Source organism: Apostichopus japonicus, chromosome 16 (genome assembly GCF_037975245.1).
Source record: "Apostichopus japonicus isolate 1M-3 chromosome 16, ASM3797524v1, whole genome shotgun sequence".
Lineage (NCBI taxonomy): Eukaryota > Metazoa > Echinodermata > Holothuroidea > Aspidochirotida > Stichopodidae > Apostichopus > Apostichopus japonicus.
The window spans coordinates 26,221,212-26,241,748 of NC_092576.1; the positions used below are offsets into that span (position 1 = coordinate 26,221,212).

The following is a 20,537-nucleotide window of genomic DNA, read 5'->3' on the forward strand; positions in this document are numbered from 1 at the left end:
GATCGTTGTTTATTTTGTTGTCTGTCAGGTGTGGCGGAGTGTGGTAAGCAGTAGTTTCTGCACAGATGGAGTCAATATTCAGACATTATTACATTATTACCGTGCGTCATGTTAGTTTTTATCACTGAATTTTCTTCTATTGAGTTTGTTTCCACCAAACAACTTTTACTATTGTTTTCAAATACTTTGTTTATGTTTGTTTACCTCGTTAAGTAACATTTGAATTTTAAGTTTGTTCTTGCATACGTCAACGTTCACTTTGCGGGTTATGCACTTGATAGGTATTCCGTTGTTTCAATGTATGAGGTATTCCATTTTGATTTAGTTTACACATTTATTTCATGTTTTAGATGGTAAGAAATGCGAGGACGCATTTGTATCTTGGGTGGGAAGAGTTTTACGAGAAAACAACCTAATTTTCTCGTGTGTACGTATTTTCTATTTACCTTTATAAAATGTTACTTATGTGAAGCGTATTCTAGTTATTATTATTGTGAAGCGTATTCTAGCTATTATTATTATTATGACGTCACCCATGGCTCGCGCATTGGTGGTTTGCGCTGTGGTGTGGCGGGATATAAATCACGAGCTATTAGAAGCGTATCTTTTGTTTTAAATGATTCGGGGTTGGAAGACAGCCAAACTGGTTCAAATTGGTTGAGTGTCCATTTGCATATGCTCATCTGCATATCAGGTTGGCACTCAACCAATCAAGAGTTTGGTGAGGGGTGAGTTACAAGTTTACACCAATCGGGTTCAAAGGCAGAGCGTGTGCCCGGTGCAACGCGTCTTAATTTGTTATTTTGGAATCAGGGGTTTAAGTGTTTCATAAAGATATATCGAGGAGTTGAAGTTTATCATCCGAAGTCTACGGACGTAGAACAGCAGGCTCCGTAATTTATATTTTCGTCTGTAGTCTCCGGGCTCTTTACATTTTAATTATCTTAAGTTACAGTTTTATTCAGAATCTTGTCTTGGGGACCTAGATTATGTTTGGCTTGTGCAGAGAATCGAGTAATGCACTCTGCAGCTCCGCTGCGTAACTGCTTGTGCTTTTTACGTGACCCGCCATGCGGGATACAAAACGTCACGGCCAAACGGCACTACCGAACCATTCCATTCTGACAAACGAAACTCAGGTCTAGCGAGCCAAAAAAACATACGCCTGCCGACCTGCAGAGACAAAACGCCCAACCCCCCCCCCCCCGCCCTTGTTATTGTGTTTAGGTTTTATTGTATTACTTTCTGTATATATTATTGGTTTATTATGCTTTACGAAAGATGCACGGCAGGTACATTGTTTATCTAATTATACTTTTTAAACTCTTAATGCACTGTTAGTGTACTTCTTTTCAACGGTGTCCTCGAGTCTCTTTCTACAACCCCCTTCCTCAATTGCCAACTGGGTACTTCACCATACCACCGAAGCGGAAAGCGTTACAATACATAGGACCCTATCTTAGACGATACCACTGTTGAAAGACAATTCTATTCTCTTTCATAAAAATTAAATCGCAGATACATATTGAACAGTTGTCTCATTTCAAGTTTGGAGCCTTGTTTCTGGCCGGAGATGACGTATTTGTAACAGCCAATCAGCGGCCACCAGGGCGACCAGGGTATGACGAAGCTTTTCACCCGCTCGTTCGCTTCGGTTTCCGTTAGATAGCGGGATATAGAATCACTTAATATTACTAAACCCAGTCCGTCCGAATGTCACTATTGAACGGATGTAACGCATATTCTCAACTCATATCATCAAGACATTTTCTTCAGAATGAAAAACAGGTATCAATGTGTTTCGGAATCATTTTAAGGGTCCGACCGTATTTCTTTCTGGTTATCATTCGAGTATGACGACAAGGTTAACGGTGCTTAGTACGTGACCTTATCCAAAGACAGTACACAGCGCAACGTATATTGTTGCAATTCTTATGAATTGTAGCCTAACGGTAATATGCATACAGGCTAGGCCAGTAGTTCTAGCCTAGTATGAGTCGCAATAGGCAATGACATTGATAGCACTGGGATTCCCGTGATAGTGGTCCAAGTTATCGGATAAGGGATGGGAGGGGAAGAAGTGGGTATGATTGAATGATAGGGTAGTATTTGGGCTGAGGGGGTGGGAATGGGTCTGGGCGGGTGGTGAGTGGGGCGTGTTGGGTCTAACTTAGTTCACGAACTGAACAGTCTGTTACGCAATGTTACACATACATCCACGAGGTGAAGGGTGGTACCGTAACATGCTAAAGTCGTGTTCAAGGACTAGACTCAAGCACACCCCCTCTCCCCACCCCTCCCACCCGCTCCACCGTTACCCCCACCCCATTACAAAAATAACAGGTACTCTAGTATTCGATAATGCCGACAAGTGTTTGATCCCACACATAACATTCCTCCCAGAAAGGGTATTTTTTTATTGGGGATTGGTGGACAGGGGTCCGGGCAGCATTCGCTGCACTGGTGGTCACCCGACAATTGACAAGGGGCAAGGAAAGCTTGACACTATATCGCGTATTCATTTCAATGTTTTCCCCCAATTTTCCCTGGCGAAATAGTAAAATTTACCATGACGTAGGTCGTTCCCCCGTTGGTAAGGACCCACCCCCCCCCCTTGTTGTGGACAAATGGTGTATAGCAGGCCTTCTCAACTAGCTCGATTGAAGAGCAAATTCCTAGCAGGCCAGATAAAAAATAGTAGCTTCCTGTCTCAGCCCGCACACTTTTTTCGGCCGCATGAATTTTTTAGCGTCAAATTTACTGGAAATGACTTGTACGGTTATAATGTGTGTAGGCTAGTCCGCTAGTGTATGTTACAAGTGCCTGTGGCCCAGCTATACCATTATAATCAAGGACAACTGCTGTTCAAGTTAGATTTATTGTGGTTGGTATTTGGAAATTGATATGAAGTTATTATTTAAATTTCAGAAATGGAGAGGCCAAGGAAGCGACAGTGCACTCTCAAGGAAGCGTGCTATCATAAGAAGCTGCTCGATGGCAATGCGAAGCTCCAGTTGGGAAAGCCTAGGTCTACAAAACTATCCTGGAAGGAAGGAGATTTGTTTGGTATTGAGGTATGTATGTGCCACACTCGGCTAGACCAATTTTTAAGTTTTTATACCGATTGCAGAATGCAACGTCCTTTCTGAAATTAAGGAAAAAATAATGGAGAGTCTGTTTGTTGTAATGTAGTGAAGTGTAACCCTATTTATGAGAAACGCCCTAACTTGAAATGGCGCATTCTTCAATTGTACCCATAGGTGACATAAACGGGGGAAGGGTGTAGATAGGGGGACCCGTCCTGCCCAAAATTTTGAAATTCTCAGTGGGGAACCCCAACCCCCCCCCCCATCCCCTAGAAAGTGAAAAACAATTTATGCGGAATTTTCAAGCTAGTCGGATTTTAACGAAACTTGGTTGGTGTGGACTACATTGGGTCCCGAGAAAAGTTGAGGTCTCACCGGAGGTCAAATTTGCATGATTTGTGCCATTTTTTAATCTTCATCGGATTTGAAAGGAACATGGTGGGACTAGATTCAGTCCAGGCAGAAATGGGCTAGGGGTCATTTTGAGGCCTCTGTTCATCATTTGAGATCAGTTTATTCAAATCTTCAGAATTTGTCATATTCCAACATGACCTTGTGTTATTAAGCAGTAGCCTCTTTCTTAGCACCATGGCCTGGGAGTCTGACAGTAACGCCCTCTGATCGGGGTATATAGTTTTTGCACAGCAAAGACCTGTCTAGTTAGCGACTGGTGTTTTATTATTTATTTCAGATCTTAGAAGATGTACATAATAATAATAATAATAATACACAGTTCTTATAAAGCGCAAATACACACTTAAGTCTCAGTGCGCTGATTATTATTAACCCCTGGTCATTGGTAACTTGTCACACCCACACACCAAAGTGTGCACAATTCAATCAATCTCTCCTGGGGCACCACAGTGCACCACAACCACGTGTCCCCCGGGGGACTTCCCATAGGGTGCAGCCACAAACCGGCGCACGCAACTATATTTACAAGTTACCTCGCAGGTCCCCATTTATACACCTGGGTGAAGAGAGGCAATGGAGATAAAGCGCCTTGCCCAAGGACACAACGCAATGATCTGGCCAGGGCTCGAACCTGTAATCCTTAGATCACAAGTCCACTGCCTTAACCACTTGACCACAACGCCCTCCTATTCACCTATCCTGGATGGGATAAGCAGTTTGATCATTGGCTGCCAAAGACTGATGTAGTAGAGAAGATCCACAATCAAGACACTATATCACTTGGATCATTGCCAGAGAGGTCAGAGCTATTTACCTCCAAACTCAGACTAGATATTAAGCGGTAGCTTGTAGGGAGGCGTAAGGAAGATCCAAAGATTGTTATAGTACGGGACATCGAGAGAGACATTTATAAAGTGTGTTTTGCTAAGAATAGCTATTTCAACACCATTCTCGGGGAGTCCTGGGTGGAAAGGATAAATGGGAGGGAAGATTGCTGTTATGTAGTCCCTGGAACTGCCACAGTATCACTACATCACCACAGGCCCCTAATAGAGTTTGACATTGCAGGTAGAGAGACACTTCTTGACGCTGGCTATTTCCTAAAATTCCAGTGTGTTAGAGGAGATGCCACTGAAGAAGAGGTCAAGTCAAATAACTGTCCATGGAAAGACTGAGACACTGCAACAAAGGCCCAGTTACGCTGTATTGCACACTGGTCCTATGTATCAGTATGACATCTTGGGTTTTTATTGATGTTCCTACAAAACAGGTGACTGACACCATATCTGCAAAGAAATCACAATTGTCATGTCAGGAGTTGTCAAAGGCTATATTTTATGAAATTTGCTTCAAGCAAAATGTATCCCTATCGTTTACTGAACGAATAGAGCCAGATACGCATAAAATCATCTAGATTGTATAGCAAAATGAAGCAAAGTTGGAAAGGGGGACATCAAAAAAACACGTTTGGATCTTGGCTGCAAAAAAATGACAAGTGGAACTTTAAGGTGAGGAATAATGAATTTGTAAACACTCATCTTGTTGAGAAAGTTAAACAACTTGAAACGAAACTAGGGGTATTGCAAACCGACTTGCAAGATCAATGTAGCAAAGTGCGTAAGCTAACGTCATTGTGTCAAGAACTATCAAAGCGAATTGTTCTGAAATATATAGGAAAGACCTCCAGAAAACACAGTGGGTTGAAACCATATAGCAGGGCTCAAGTGTATCGCATAAACAAGAAGGTAAAAGATGACTGTAATGCGGCCTTATCATTCCTTGGTTTGCAAGGCTTGCAGGCATCGGGTACAGTTCAAAATGTTCTGAGCAAAAAAGAAGAGTATGTCTGCTTGGTAGATGAAGCCAAGCTTGGCCCAAACACTTCATTTCAAGTTCAACAGGCAAACTTGCTGCTTTTATATTAAAGATAGATTTGCAATATCTGATTAAGCCTATAAAGCCCTCTCATCAGCAAGTTCTCTTCCCAGTATATATCAAATTAAAACCAAACAGAGACAAATCAAAGAAAATGCAGTTCAAGTTATCCGTACTCAGTTCGTTTATGTCCGTTTTCAGAGAGATTTCATTCAAGTCCTCAATGCGAGAATTGATCCCAATGCAATGTCCAGCAATGACAATTGTCTTATTGCAGTATTTCAAGAAAAAGAAGGGTACCAGGCAATCAAGGCTCATTTAGTCGATTTGCGCAGCCAAATACAACAGTACACAGAAGTAGTGGTTGGAGCATATTCATACAAGCTGTCATATTACCTACTACGTGGTGATTACAAATTTTTACTCTGTCTTGGGCATTAATAGCGCATCATGCACATACTCCTGTATCTATTGCAAATGCCCATCACAAATGTATTTCTCATCACACTAGTCATATGAAATGCCTGACAAAAGTTACAAGTTCAGAACAATCAGTGAACTGGAGAATTGCGTCAAGTGCCCAAGACATCAAAGAAGAGGTTCAATTGTTCGAATCCACCAATATTTCCATCAATCCCAATGTCAAGTGTTGTTGTGGATAATCTTCATCTGTTTTTGGGAATAACAGATATACTCATGAACTTGTTAATCTTGGATGCACGTAGATTAGATGCAATTGATAAATTGAATAAATTTGCTGAGTTCAATCCACAGAAATTTCTACATTGTCACGAATTAGAGAAATTCCTGAAAGAATCTTGAATCGTTGGATTCAACTTCTATGTTAGGAAGGATTCTAAGAAGCTCAAGTGGCCTACATTAAATGGTCCCCAGAAACACAAGCTTTTTGCATGCATCAAAGTTGCTGAAATCCTTCCTGAATTAGGTGCAGATAAACTAACAAAAATCCAGTTTTTGTCGGATGAATTCTATGTTCTTGGATGTATCAAACTGAAATCAGCAAATGGTATCTTCAGCAATGAATATGAAAGTAATATGAAAGTAATATGAAAGAATATGAAAGAAATGGCTCATTACATATTGTTCTGTCTACCAGAAACAGCATGTCACACCATACATCCATATTCTTGTGGCTCATGTTCCTGAAGTGTTGCGGCAATTTGGATCAATTAGTCAGTTCACACAGCAAGGCTTAGAAAAGCTCAATGATTTGACAACAAATCGCTTCTCGGCCTTTTGGCTAAGATCATGTGTAGTATCTGTTCCCTTCGGGAATGGTGATACACACCTGACGATGATCACACAGTCACAGTCCCGATGCAAGGGGACTGGGGCTGAGAGCGGATCAGTCGTTTGGTAGTTTGGTTTTCGTGCCCAGGTTCTTTCCTGGGTGACTTTTTCTTAAAAAGTATGATTTGACAACAAAGGCATATTTTAGATCGACAAACCATAAAAAAAATCCAGGCCTTGTCACAAATTATGGATAAACAGAATCGACTAGAGTACATGGACGGTTCACGAATTGACAACTTGATGCAAAACAGTAGGGTGACATGTAGTCGTTGTCATACAAGAGGTCACACTAAAAGAACATGTCATGGAAAACCTGAAATGAAAGGGAATGCTACCAGTTCTGAGCAATGAATGTGTTCGGAATACAAATATTGAGCCGTGGTCTGGTTCTTCATTAATCAAGTTTTCTTAAGTGTTTATAAATATTCATAATTTGAGTAGTCCCAGTACAGAATGAACAAGGTCCAAGTGGAGTGAACTATTCATTTGAGCAGGGTTTTTTTTTCAACTGTGCTCAATTGGAGTAGCATTTCTCATACTGGGTGTTTAGTTAATATGTTGAACCTTGGCTGTAAGTGTTTTCAAGTGAATTGTTCCACTTATGCCTACCAATAGGACTGGATTCAACTAGAATCATCACCGAGGTGTGTTGCTATTTTTAGAATGTTAATACTGCTATACATGCGGTGTAGCAGATACAAAAACACTCAGATGTGTTTCTGCTTTCAGTGCACATACTAGAGCACCAATGGTGCAGAAGCTCATACGTATTTGAGCTTAAAAATGTAGGGCCTACAAAACTTTATGGTTAACCATAATTCAGATTTCACCAATTTTGGGTTCTTGAGGACAAATAGTCTACAGTAGGTTGAAAGACAATTATGAGCTCCCACTTGTTCCTCCTCTATAAACCAGGCGGTTCTCAAATATCTAGTCTTGCATAGTTAAGTGACAGTGTTTAAGAGTTAATTTTAATTATAAAGTTATTTGCAGGCAGGAATGTACACTGTTAAGCAGGACTCTTAGCCAGTAATAGATTCCATTATTAGACCACACATGTATGGTTCTTAGGCAGTTTGGGTTAGGTTTATAACAAGTATTATCTAGTTCTTTTCAACAATAATAAAGGTCATCATAATGAGCCACCCAAGGCTTTTATACCAGTTAGGGAGACTGGATACAGATGTTATCACTGTGGAAACGAACTTGTGGCTTGGTATTGTGCTGCTAGGCAGGATTTCCAGGCAGTGGAGGGCATGGTTAGGCAGGGCATTGTCATTCAGGCAATGTTAGGCATGACTGCCATGTAGTTCTGTTAGGCACTGTTACTGTTAGGCACTGTACTGTTAGGCACATCTCATGCATTGTAGGCTTATATGGTATAAAATTGTTATATTGTACAGAGTGGCGACATTGCACAATTAGCAGTAGTGGTAGGCAGAACTACAGGATTCAATGAGAGAGGGTATTACTTCTTACATTATTGTATTGATAATCTCAAATTTACTGTAGGGACTAAATGTTGACTACCGTATTTATCCTATTAAATACTCCAGGGGCGTATCATTTTCAAAAGCAAAAGGGGGCCCTATTAGGGGTCAATTTCTGTACACCATAGATTAATACGCTGTAGACTTTTATTGGAGGATTTCTTGCTGGTCTGTATCTAATTTACCAGTAGGATTACTTCTATATTTTACAGGTAAGAAAGTGTATCTGTAATCAGGATATTTTGGGGAATTTGGGACAATTGATAGTTTATTAGAGCCAACTAAGGCCCTTTAAACTATTTAGGTACACATGTCATAGCTGTTATCTCTCCGGAATTGAACTTGCAACCTATCGGTTACTATCGTGAATATGTACTCAATTTGGAACTTCTTGATCATCATAGCTGTTAAGGTTCACGAGATATCGTGTCACATGTTTCTGTGACCTAATATGGTTCAGGCAAGGCAAATGAGAAAGTAGAAATCAGGAAATTGAGTATCTTTCTGAAAATATATTTATAATCTGAAACAAGTGCTTTGGTTTGAAGAATGGAATAGTCTAAAAGTGAGATAAAGGTACTATAGTTGTGGAAATTTATATAACTTGTGTAAGTCGTCAAGGTAGATATCTAAAATAAAATTAAGAAACTGTTAAAATGGCAGGAAAACGACATACCCTGTGAATCTTTGGCATACCCTATAATATGTTTAAAAAATTAGTTGAAACTGGATACAAAACAATATGTTGAAAGTGCAATGAGGCTAGTAATGAATGTAAATAAAAAGTGTAAATATCGAAGCAAGGAAAATTAGATATTTGGAATCTATTCAGAAGTGGATGGCTGATTGGTATGTATTTCGTCTGTAAGCTGCACGATTGTCTTCCCTTGAATAGTGAATTTAAACAGTTTGTCTCCAAAACTCTCAAGAAATACCCCCGTGACCCCAAGCAGTTAGTTTTGGAGTCACCAAAAATAAAACCCTGTAGACAAACAGAGGAACAAAACCATTCCTAATATTTGTTTTAAACATACGGTCAATTTATCGCAACTTATAAAGGACATTTTAACTCTCACTCCTTACGAGACACATTAACGTAAACATGATACAGCATTTCCTTTGCTTTCTAAAAATAATCTTACACATTTTTCACAATCAATTCTTTGCGCGACAAATTTAAGATCTGCCCTTGTTCCTCAAACAATTAAGGCTCTTATATATTTAGTTTACTCTTCCCTTTTCTTTACAGGGAGTCCTCTACTTTGTTAAGCCATCTGAAGGTTTCTTAGAGGATTTCCTATCACATTGTATATATTCACGTGATACAACAAATAAATCAATCAATCAAATATAAATTCCATCCAATCTCAATAATAAACCAATTATGCGACAGTCTCAGCATTTCTACTAGGTATTCGACCACTTTTAAGAATTTCGTTTCAATTCAAGCACTTTGGATCATACAGTTTACTTACAAATAAATTTACGAAATGATGACACTCTCTCATTTAATGTGGTCCTAGAATATACCAATTTTACATTAATACTTACAATACTCACAGATTATTGGGGGTCGCCTGCCCGTAATCTGGTTTACTATACAGCAAACTCCGCTTGTCACAAACGAATAAAGCACGTGCGTCGAGAATATACGGTATTTTAGCGGCTTGTTCTCAATAACAAGTATACGCAAAATTGTCCTCATTGACAATATAATACTAACTCAATTTAAGACCTCATTGCCTTTTTATGAATATATAACTCCCGTTCTCAATAACGGAGAAACTACCTCTCTGCCCGACGTGATATCGTTACCAGATGGAATCCAACTAACTAACTTTCCTGTACCCCACCCTAACATCAACTTTAAAAAAAACACGAATCTAATATGACGTAACGGCTCTTACAATTTGTAAGCACAGGTATTCCGATATATCTCGGTGAAACATACCAACAATAAGGAGACGAGAAACCCGGAATTTAGTTACTCTTTATATGCGATACAGGTGCTCCAATGCACACAGTGAAGCATATCAATACCAGGAATTTTGCATCCACTTACGTGACATACGCAATTATGACTCAACCAGAATACACAATTTGGCTACAGGTCTTTCTAACATCGAAGTCTTTGTCCTCACTTGGCACGACCTCACATTTCCCTTCTTATCCTTGGAAGTCGATTCGACCAATCCCATCAGCCAACTTTCTGCGTACAGACTTATCAACAATCAGTACAATATCTCCAACCTGCACGTTTCGTCTTTGCCGTTGCCACGCTGCTGAAGAGTGACTATATACTCCCTTCTCCAACGGGACCAGAAAACGTCTACCAAGTACTGCGCTTGTCGCCATCGTTTTCTGGCATAAATGTCTTTCTGCTCGAAAACACCTGGAGAAGCCAACCATTTAGCTTGTGGATTCATCAGCATATTTGGAGTCAGTGGTGTGAAATCATCGGGATCTGGTGATGTTGTCGTAAGAGGTCTGCTGTTCAAGATATTTTCAGCTTCACAAAATACTGTACTAAGTTGATCATCATCAACTGTACGAGGCTGCTCTTTCATAAGACTATAGGATCTTGCGAGTTGTTCTTATCATTCTTTCCCACACACCGCCAAAGTGGGAACCTGCCGGAGGGTTGAAGAACCACCCAATTCCTCCTGAACATAGTGTGCTTGTCATCCTCGTTTGGTCAACCTTCTCGAGCATTTGTTTCAGCTCCCTTTCAGACCCAACCAATTTAGTACCATTGTCAGATCTGATGCTCTTAATTGGGCCTCTTCTCGCCAGAAATCGTCTAATGGAATTGATGCATGCATCAGTGTCCAAGGAATGGGCAACTTCCAAATGTACTGCTCTGGAGGAAAAGCAGGTGAAAATCACACCATAACGTTTCACTTCAGACCGCCCCCTACGCACCATCAAGGGACCAAAATAGTCCATGCCACAGTGAGTAAAAGGTGATAATTCTGCTTCAACTCTGTTGCTTGGTAAATCTGCCATAGCAAAAGTCACTTAAAAGTGATTTGGACATAAATTAACTGCAAATATTCTTGCTTCAGAGACCAACAACCACAGAAGTTCTCACCAGATATAAATCATGTATCCCCTAGGGTGTGCCACTGTAATGTGAAGGAATTTTGATGATGAATATTTTGGTTCCAATTGCAACCATATTATGTACAATATCATGTTAGGTTTTAGCACTGCTGATAATATTCCATAATATTAAAGTTTGATGTGCTTTCTCATTATTATACAGTACGTGGAAATAACAAGGGAATCAAACACCACAAAAGCAGCTGGAAAGACTACTGAAGGTCAGCTTTCATTGAAGCGTTAAAGGAGAAGGGTAAGCAAAGTAATGCTAAGTATATTTATAATCAATTTTAGAAGACAAGAAAGGCTTTTGAAAATAACACTTACCACCTCACCCCCCCCCCCAAATTCATATATTATATGGACCCCATTGCTCTGAAAAATGAAAAAGCTCCATAATGCCTGTAATTTCTTCAGCCTCTCCACCAGGATAGAGAACATTCACCAAAATCTGTTTGTGTACAATTGTCAGTTTTCCTTTCAAAGGGAGGGGGTGGGGGCACGGGCTCGCTTTGACTCATTATCCACCTCCATGACTTTCTGATATATGAAGTCTGTGGAGGCTATTACGCGCAGTATCTTCTTGTATCCAGGTTATATATGGTAAATTATTGCAAGTTATTTTCTTCTTTTGCAGCGTCTTTCAAATCGTGCATCATCATCTAGTAAAGAAATTGCTACACAAACTGATTTGGGACATTTAGTGTCATCATCTACTCAGACTGATTCACCTGAATACTTTGATGGTGAAGCCCAAGAACCCCCTGTTCAGACTGATGCTCTATTGTGCATCGGAGAAAGATGAAGAGATGGTGAGCAACATATCCATGTAGTCTTTTGCTTTATGGTTTAACATGCTCTGCATCAATATATTTTTTTCAAGGGGCTTGGTGGGAGGTGCGTTTGCCACATCACAATTTAACTATTGCAACCAATTCTCGGGATCATTACATCGGTCTGGGTTGAGTACCGCAGTATGTAGCCAACACATTACCATGCCCATCCACTTTTGGTAAACATGATATCTCAAAAAGTAAAAATTGCTGTAACTTCAAAATTTTTGTTTCGATTAAAATTGTAAAGTTTCCAGTCATGCTGGCATGTGTGTGATGCTTAGCTTGTATACACTATAACTCAAGAAGGGAAGCTTTGACAAATCTCATATTTGGTATGGTGTACCACATTGAGTGCAAGAAGCCTATTGTGTTTGGTGGAGGTCAAAGGTCATTTGGGTTCAAATTGTTATATAAGTTGTTATATAGTTTGTCAATGTGATACATCTCAGAGAGTACATGTCAGTCAATTTATTTTTCTGTTTTCACAGGTCGTCACAGAGTGTGATACACATTTCTTGCAAACAGATGTGATTGAAGAGGAGAAGGTGGAGTAGAGAGTTGACGAAACTGCGGTAAATGTGGCTGAGCCTGCGGAGAAGCAGTCAAGTTCTTCACATGATGACTCTCACCCCAGTGATGTTTCGTACCACCTTGAAAGTGATGATTCATCTGAGGACAATGAGGAAAGGGAAGCCACAAAGGAAGAAAAGTGTGTTCATGGCAGAAAATTTATAGTGTATGAAGAAGCACTGGACATTTTGCTCCGTGCTAAGCTGTATTGTGTGAATGGCCACCAGCTGCTGATTTGGGATTCTCAACCAATGCTTGGCGGCACACCTGCTGGTAACTTGCTAGTCAGTGCAGCAATCCTGTTTAGCGGGAATACCTTCCACAAAGTGGGGTAGTTTGCCTAGTGGCCTTACTTTCATAGGCAAATCAGCTTACTACAATTTTCAGAGGGATATCTTGAATACAGACTATCTGGAGAAGGAAGCTAAGTTTTCCAGGTTACAACGCTAAGTATTGCAACTACTCATTGATGGACACAGAGACTGAAAAAATATATGTTTCAGAACTTGTTCAGGTTACAGAAACTACAAGCTCAGTTGCAATGGAAAAGCTGGGGTTTCAGCGGTGTATGGAAAAGCTGAAAGCATGCAACGTAACTGTCGACTTGATTGCAACTGACAGGCACTGTGGGATCAGAGCTCTCATGAAGAAAGAGTATCCCAACATTGACCATCACTTTGATGTCTGGCATCTGTCAAAAACCCTCCAGAAGACACTACTCGCCAAAAGTAAGACAAAGTCGTGTGAGCAGCCTGCAAGCTGGATCCAAGCAGTATCTAATCATCTATGGTGGTCAGCTCACACCTGTGACAAGGATCCAGAACTGCTTCTTGAGAAGTTCTCATCAGTAGTTTACCATACTGCTAACATTCACAGCTGGGACACATGCAACAAGTTTCACAGATGTGAACATCCACCTATAAGGGAAGATGATGAGGTTGAGCCAGCATGGTTAAAACTAGATTCGCCAGCCCACAATGCTTTGAAGGATATCGTGATGGACAAGAGGCTGTTAAAGGATATTCGTTTCCTGAACAGGTCATGCCACACTGGCTCACAGGAGGTTTTTCATGGTGCCATGCTGAAGTACTGTCCAAAGCGCCAGGAGTTTGACTTCCCAAATATGCTGGCCAGAACACAACTTGCCATCATTGACCACAATGAAAACAGTGGAAGACAGCAGGCGGTAGTAAGGAAAGGCCATAAGAAAGGCCAAAAGCGTTACAATGTCGTTTTCTCTAAGGCATCCAAAAAATGGGTTATTAAACCAATCTACGAAGCTAAGGAGTATAGCTTCATCTATGACCTCCTAATGAATGCTGTGGCGATGAAGATTGGCCACCTCCATGTTTTGCCTCCGGTAAAAAAAGACCTGCCACAGAACATAGCTAGAGTACCGAAACCAAGCAAAGCAGAACTAGTAAATACTTTAAAGGCACGCTTCGGGAAATCTTAACTTTTTCTTCAGTGAAGCTGCCATCGGTTTCCCTGATTTGAACATGAGATAGGGGTTTTCCGGGGAAAGGGGTGGAGGGAGGGAGGGTAATTTCATATTTTATATTTTCCTTTTCATCTTTCTGAAGAACAATTGTTAGAGTGCAGGTGCAGTGCAGGTGCAGACTGCACAAGTCTGGAGATCACCCACAAGATGCGGCATAGCCAGTGCAAGGCGGTTGCACAAAGCCTTAGCCAGCAACTTGTAGTCCACATTTAACAAGGTGATCGGACGCTTGTTACGGGGATCCAAGGAGTCCCCAGACTTGGGCAGCAAAGTAATCATGCCCATACGTTGACTTTGGTTTAACAGTCCGTTTTGGAAGGCGTCCTCGAAGACGGCTCTGATGTCGGGTCCTATTATTGCCCAGAAGGTTCGGTAGAACTCCCTCGGAAGCCCGTCCGAACCCGGGGACTTGCCATTCTTCATCTTCGAAAGCGCCTTCCAAAGCTCAACAGTGGTTATTCCGCCCCCCAAAATATCATTGACATCGTGGGGAACGGTTTTTGAGATTCCCCTCAATAAATTAGCCTGTGCCGACAAGTCGACATTGCCACGCGTAAACAAACTCGAATAATACTCTTTATATACGCGGACAATGCCGTGAGGGTCACTAACCACGGTCCCATCAGTAGCGCGCACAGACGGGACGCGTCTGTCACCTGCCGATGAGCTAACGGACTGGTAAAACCTCAGTGAAGGGCGCTCCTCGGCTTCCACCGCTTCGACACGGGCCCTGACGCGGGCACCGTGGTACTTTTCATCGAGATAAGTCTGCAAAGCGATGACAGCCGAAGGGTCGCCAAACTTCACCTCCGCGCACAGCTTCGAAAAATGTTCTCTTCGACGCCGTGCGCGGGTCACGCAATAATGAATTGCGTAGCGTTTGATGCGCAACTTGACATCATCCCACCATTGGGATGTAGAAGCAAAGGCCGGCTTCAATGTTTGCCATCCTTTGTACCTGGTCTCGAAACCCTGGCGGAACTCTGCCTCGCCAAGAATCCGACAGTTAAGCTTCCATAGGCCCCGCCCGATGGGGAAAATGGAAGGCAAAACAAAACGTGCTACCACAGTGTCATGGTCAGAGAGCGGACAGCTGAGCGTCTCGCAACCCGAAAATGTAAAACTTACGGGCGCATACACTCGATCTATCCTGGAGGCATCTTCTCCGTTAGGCCTCACCCACGTATACACCGTACTACACGGGTGCATATGCCTCCAGACATCGGCTAAAAGGTGTGCCGAAGTGAATCTTTCCAATTCTGTGATCCCAGCGTCAGGACTAGCAGACACAGAAGCCCCGAGTCTGTCAAGACCCGAGTCTGGGACACAGTTAAAGTCTCCGACCATGACACATGGTGCACTACCAGGAACAAAGGAAGGCAGCGTGTTAAAAAATTCTCGTCTAGCAGAAGGCCGATTGGGAGCATACACATTGCAGAGGGAGATGTTACCCTGTGGATACTTGAAAAGAATGCAAACCAATCGGCCCTCGTGATCCGTCTCCACCCTAGTGGCACAACCCGCCTGACGAGGTGACAGAAGGATGACAGTGCCACAGGATGAAGACGAACCAAACGAAGCATGCAGCCCACCACCCCACTCATAAGCCCATAGAGGGACATCTTCTTCCAAAATATGTGTTTCTTGCAGGCAAACGCAGTCGACCTCCATTGAAATACAATATTGGAAAATGCGACTGCGCTTGCGATGATCCCTCATGCCATTCACGTTCAAAGTGGCAACTGAAAATGTATGGGCCATGAGAGGGCAATGGGGCAAAACTACGCCGACGACGATTCTGTAAGCTTCAAGCGCGCTCTAGACGACATATCGTCGTCCGAGTCGTCACTTGAGGCCGACCTTTTTAGAGAGGGTTCCCCCATCTCGTCGTACCAGCTCGTCCCAGTGGCACGTTTTGGCTCGACGATCACCGAGCCCCCGGAGTCGCTGTCAGACAGAGCCTCCGGAGACCCGATGACCACCGAGTCCCCGGAGTCGCCGTCGGACAGAACCTCCGGAGAATCGATGACCACCGATTCTCCGTCAGACAAAGCCTCCGGATCTGGCGATACCGGCGGCGGACTGGGGACGGAACTGGACGAGTTGATGGGGGAAGCTGGTGGAGACTTTCTCGGTGCGGGCACGGGGTTGGGGTCTGCAACGACGGGGGAGGGTGAACCAGGTGCAGGGGAGGGTAAAATCCCACCAGATTCCCCCTCCTCTCGTGAAGTACTAGGTGCGTCGGAACTTGACTTACCCCCACTCTTAGTCCTAGAGACATAAGAGGAGGGACAAGCTCGAAAGACATGTCCCTCCTTCCCACATAGTGAACACACAACCTCGTTTGGGCAAGCGGTGCTATCATGCCCAAGACGAAGGCAGCGCCCACATTTCTTGTTTGGGCAGCCCTTGGCTTCGTGCCCGGTCTCCCCACACCTGAAGCAGGTACGGGGCTGACCGGGATACCGCACGTGGGCTTTATGCCCTGCTATAAACAGGAAGGAGGGAATGTCCTGTTTCAGGTCGATCCGAACCTGTCGGTGCCCGTTCAACACCCCAGGGGCTTGTGCATAGGAGCACATTTTGGCAGCCTTGACAGCCCCGAACCGACCCAAAACCGTTGCGACAAGTTCCTGCCGCACCTCTAGTCCTACGTGGATGATAGTTACCCATACGGATCGCTCGTATGGAGTAACTGTCATCCCCTCGACGTTACTCAGCAACGTGACCCCTTTCTGACGGGCCACGTCACTGGTAAAACGTAAATCGTACGTATTACGACCCTGGAGAGCTTGCAAAGCATCAACCTCTCCAGGCACAACAACACCCTTGCTCTTCAAAATACTAAAAACTTGCACCGGTGGAACAGCTTGTTCACCGGTGAACGACAACTTAACTATCCGAGAATCACGGCGCGATACCATGATACCGAAGGTGGCTAGGCCACAGGGGAGTAACACAAAACAAACAAAAGACCGGATAGTGAAACAACAAACGATATACGAACTGAGGAAAACACACGAACACAAGCTATCACACCCGCCTGGCGGGAAGTATAGCACAGCACAGTACAAAAACAGCTGTAACAGATGAAGAGCGAGAGCGAAAACACGTCCGCACTCCACGAAAGCCAACTGCCAACTGCCAACTGCCAAACTATAACAGATGGTCATAAGTGTTCTATTCAAGTGCATAAGCATAAACAAGAGTCGTTGGAAAAAGAGGGAGAGGGTCAGGAGATGGGGGAAGTGTGAATGCAACACGATTCAAGTCATAAAGAAGGCATTGAAAAAATCTCTGCCCCTCGCGCGTACGTATTTTATGATTTCGCGACCACCTAAGAAAGTGGAACACACGTGCCAAACTTATGTGTTGCCCAGGTGGTTAATGAGGGGTTCGTGTATCTCTGAAACACTTGAGACTCTGTGTAATTTCTGGGGATAAACAAGTCATATTTTCGGTGGCTAACACTCAAATCAAATTCGGGGAATGAATTATTAAAAAAGACGGGTATTTTATTTTGGATTTTCTTTACAAATTAGGGTTGACGCCGAACATTACCACGGGCGGGAAAATTATGCAAATTGAACTGTCGAGTCAAAAGATTCGGTTTATCGATTCCCTTAATTCTATGCCAATCCCTGTGCTTTGGCAAAAACGTTTGGGATCGATGAGTTCAGGAAAGGCTATTTTCCACATTTGTTTAATACCGAGGCAAATCAAAACTATGTTGGCCCTTTGCCCTCTGCATCCTCCTTTTACACTCCAAATGCTATGTCGTTTGAAACGAGAAAGGAGTTTTTGGGTTGGTATGAAAGTAAACTTCAGAAGAATGTCCCGTTTGACTTTCAAAGGGAAATAGTGTCATACTGTATCAGTGATATTAATATTTTGAGACGTTTATTTTTTCGTGAATTCTTCATGGAAATTACAAAGAAAGACTTGCGAAACTTTAAAACATCGCATGACGATAGCCTCCGCATGTAATATAGTGTTTAGCCGTTATTTTTTAAGCCTAATACAATTGCAGTCTTCCATCATGAAAAACAAAAGGAAATTCTTATGTATCGCTTCAATTGGTTACGGTACGAAAGTGTTAGGAGGAAAATAGGAGGAAAATATACATACAACATGCTCAGAATGAAGGGAAAAGGAAATGGGACCGTACTGGGTAGATGGGTTTGCTACGGAGGGTAATGTTATTTTTGAATTTCAAGGGTGTGGTGGCACGGATGTCCGATATGCTTTGACGAGGACACAATACATCCGTATCATCAAATTACAATGGGGGAGCTCTACAATCGGACTGAAAAAGGAAAGCAATAATTTCGTGATGTTTATGCGGGTCATGTTTACATAGAAATGTGGGGGAACCGGTGGAATCAATTCAAACTAGCTGTCCCTCGACAAAATGTGCATTGGACAGGTACCAAGAAACCTCGAGCCATTGAATCCTCGAGAAGCATTTTTCGGGGAAGAACCAATGGAGTCAATTTACTTCATGAAGTTCAAGGGGGTGAAAAAATCAAACATGTCGATTTTGGTTCTCTGTATCCGTACCCTTACTCAAATTCCATTTCTGGTTTCATATCTGGCTATATCTGGATATATAAAGACTTGATGGTCATATAAAGCCAGAAATACCTTCATATAATTGTAAACCAGATATCCATATAAAGTTTGATATGGCCATATAAAGCCAGATATATCTTGATATAATTGTTAGCCAGATATGTATATAAAGTTTGATATGGCCATATAAAGCCAGATATATATTGATATAATTTTAAACCAGATATCCATATAAAGTTTTATGTGGCCATAGAAAGCCTGTTATATCTTGATATAATTGTCAGATTTACATATGAAGTTTGACTTAGCCATATAAAGCCAGATACAACTTGATATATTGGTAATGCAGATCTCCATATAAACTTTGCTTTAGCCATATAAAGCCAGATATAACTTGATGAAATTGGTAATCCAGATATCCAAATAAAGTTTGATATAGTCATATAAAGCCTGAAATGCTTTGATAAAATGTAAGCCAGATACCCACGTTAAGGTTGTTATTGTCATATAAAGACAGATTCAACATGATATAAATGTTATCCAGATACAAATATTGATACCATTCTAATGTCTCAATCTGATTTTTGATTTCTCAAGTCAATATACAGCTCTGCCATTATGCCTTTACTTCCACATGTACGAATTATATCCGTATGTGTCTGGCAATTTTCCGACAATGACCTTGTTACCAAGTTCCATCCAGATTCCTAACACAAGTCAATTGTTCCATTTTACTCTTTGACTCTTGATGAATAAACTTCTGTAACGAAGAGTTCAGCAGGGTTTCAACAGCGTACCCTCGGTCATGGTCTTCAAAAAAGTATTGAACTTTACCAAGTTTCAACTGGGGCCCATCTTTGAAAAAAACTGTACTGTTGTTACGCTTGAGTTGCTGAGCCTCCCCCCTCTCTTCATACCTTCTGCTTTGAACCATTAATGAGCCAAATACTGCTCGTTTGAATACACAAACTTCATGGATAATCGGTGTTCCAATGTGCCTAAAAGCTGCTTCTGAGGCAGGGCCTTCAAGTACTTCCTTTGAACCTTTGTCTACAAAGGAAAGGTCAGCTGACAATCTCTCTTGAGTTCTACGTGTCTTTTATTGTAGCTGCTAAATGAAGTTCTTCCTCATCACCCTCTACCTGCTGCTTAAAATTCTTCAAATTTCTAGTGACTGCCAGTGCACCAACAACCTGAACAAGGGAAAATACGAAAAATCAGGTTAACAAATTTTTAGCAGGCAGCAAATATTATACATTATGTTTGCAATACTTAAGTATTTAAATGAGTACCCTACATTCTGGCAATTGACATTCATACCTATAAATGAGCAGCTTGTGTGCCATGTATCATTTTCTTCAATATCTGGTTGGTGTCCTCCAAAGAGAAGGAGAATGGACCCAAAGAGGCCCCCAACGCTGCACTGTCAAAGGATGCACATTGAAGGAGCAGTGCTCAGTCCCATACAGAGTTTGGACATCCTCCACAAATGAATCCAGCAAGTGCCTTGTGAGTTGGACATTTCTCTTACTAACTGACCTCGATAGCAGTAGAAAAATGGAAATGGAAAGTACCATGAAATGTTGTAGGTAAGGAGTGGGCATTATCCCCTGGAGCACTGGTATAGGGTACCACAAAAGCCATGTTCTGTATTCGGATGCCGTCCAATACTTTCTTGTACTTAAAGAACGTAGTGTGCGAGTTATGAAGTTTGGATGCTGGATGGAAAACAATCTCTGGTCTATATCTTTAACTCTTGTTCCGATGTACCAGGGGC

At 42.1% G+C, this 20,537-nt stretch overlaps 1 protein-coding gene, 1 long non-coding RNA gene and 1 pseudogene across 5 annotated transcripts; 2 read left to right on the forward strand and 1 right to left on the reverse strand.

The window, feature by feature from the left end:
• The first annotated feature begins 6,616 nt into the window (after nt 1–6,616).
• LOC139983911 (U2 spliceosomal RNA) lies at nt 6,617–6,832 on the forward strand (annotated as a pseudogene).
• LOC139982640 (uncharacterized) lies at nt 6,813–14,262 on the forward strand. Of its 4 annotated transcripts, none has more exons than XM_071995639.1 (4): nt 6,813–11,142; nt 11,445–11,534; nt 11,919–12,093; nt 12,606–14,262. In XM_071995639.1, the coding sequence occupies exon 4, from the start codon at nt 13,157–13,159 to the stop codon at nt 14,141–14,143; it is 987 nt and encodes a 328-aa protein (XP_071851740.1). In that variant the 5' UTR covers nt 6,813–11,142; nt 11,445–11,534; nt 11,919–12,093; nt 12,606–13,156; the 3' UTR covers nt 14,144–14,262. The 4 variants fall into 4 exon arrangements, with proteins under 4 accessions (XP_071851740.1, XP_071851739.1, XP_071851737.1 ...); XM_071995638.1 differs by having other exon boundaries at nt 6,813–11,131; XM_071995636.1 differs by having other exon boundaries at nt 6,813–11,534.
• Nucleotides 14,263–19,464: 5,202 nt separating this feature from the next.
• LOC139982483 (uncharacterized) lies at nt 19,465–20,194 on the reverse strand. Its single transcript, XR_011798198.1, has 2 exons — nt 20,081–20,194; nt 19,465–19,953 (listed from the first exon to the last, which is right to left on the reverse strand). It is a non-coding gene; the product is annotated as an uncharacterized lncRNA (long non-coding RNA).
• Nucleotides 20,195–20,537: the final 343 nt, after the last annotated feature.

Bases quoted from the DNA above. Each gene is read 5' to 3' on its own strand.
- LOC139982640 (XM_071995636.1), top strand. From the start codon at position 13,157: ATGGACACAGAGACTGAAAAAATATATGTTTCAGAACTTGTTCAGGTT.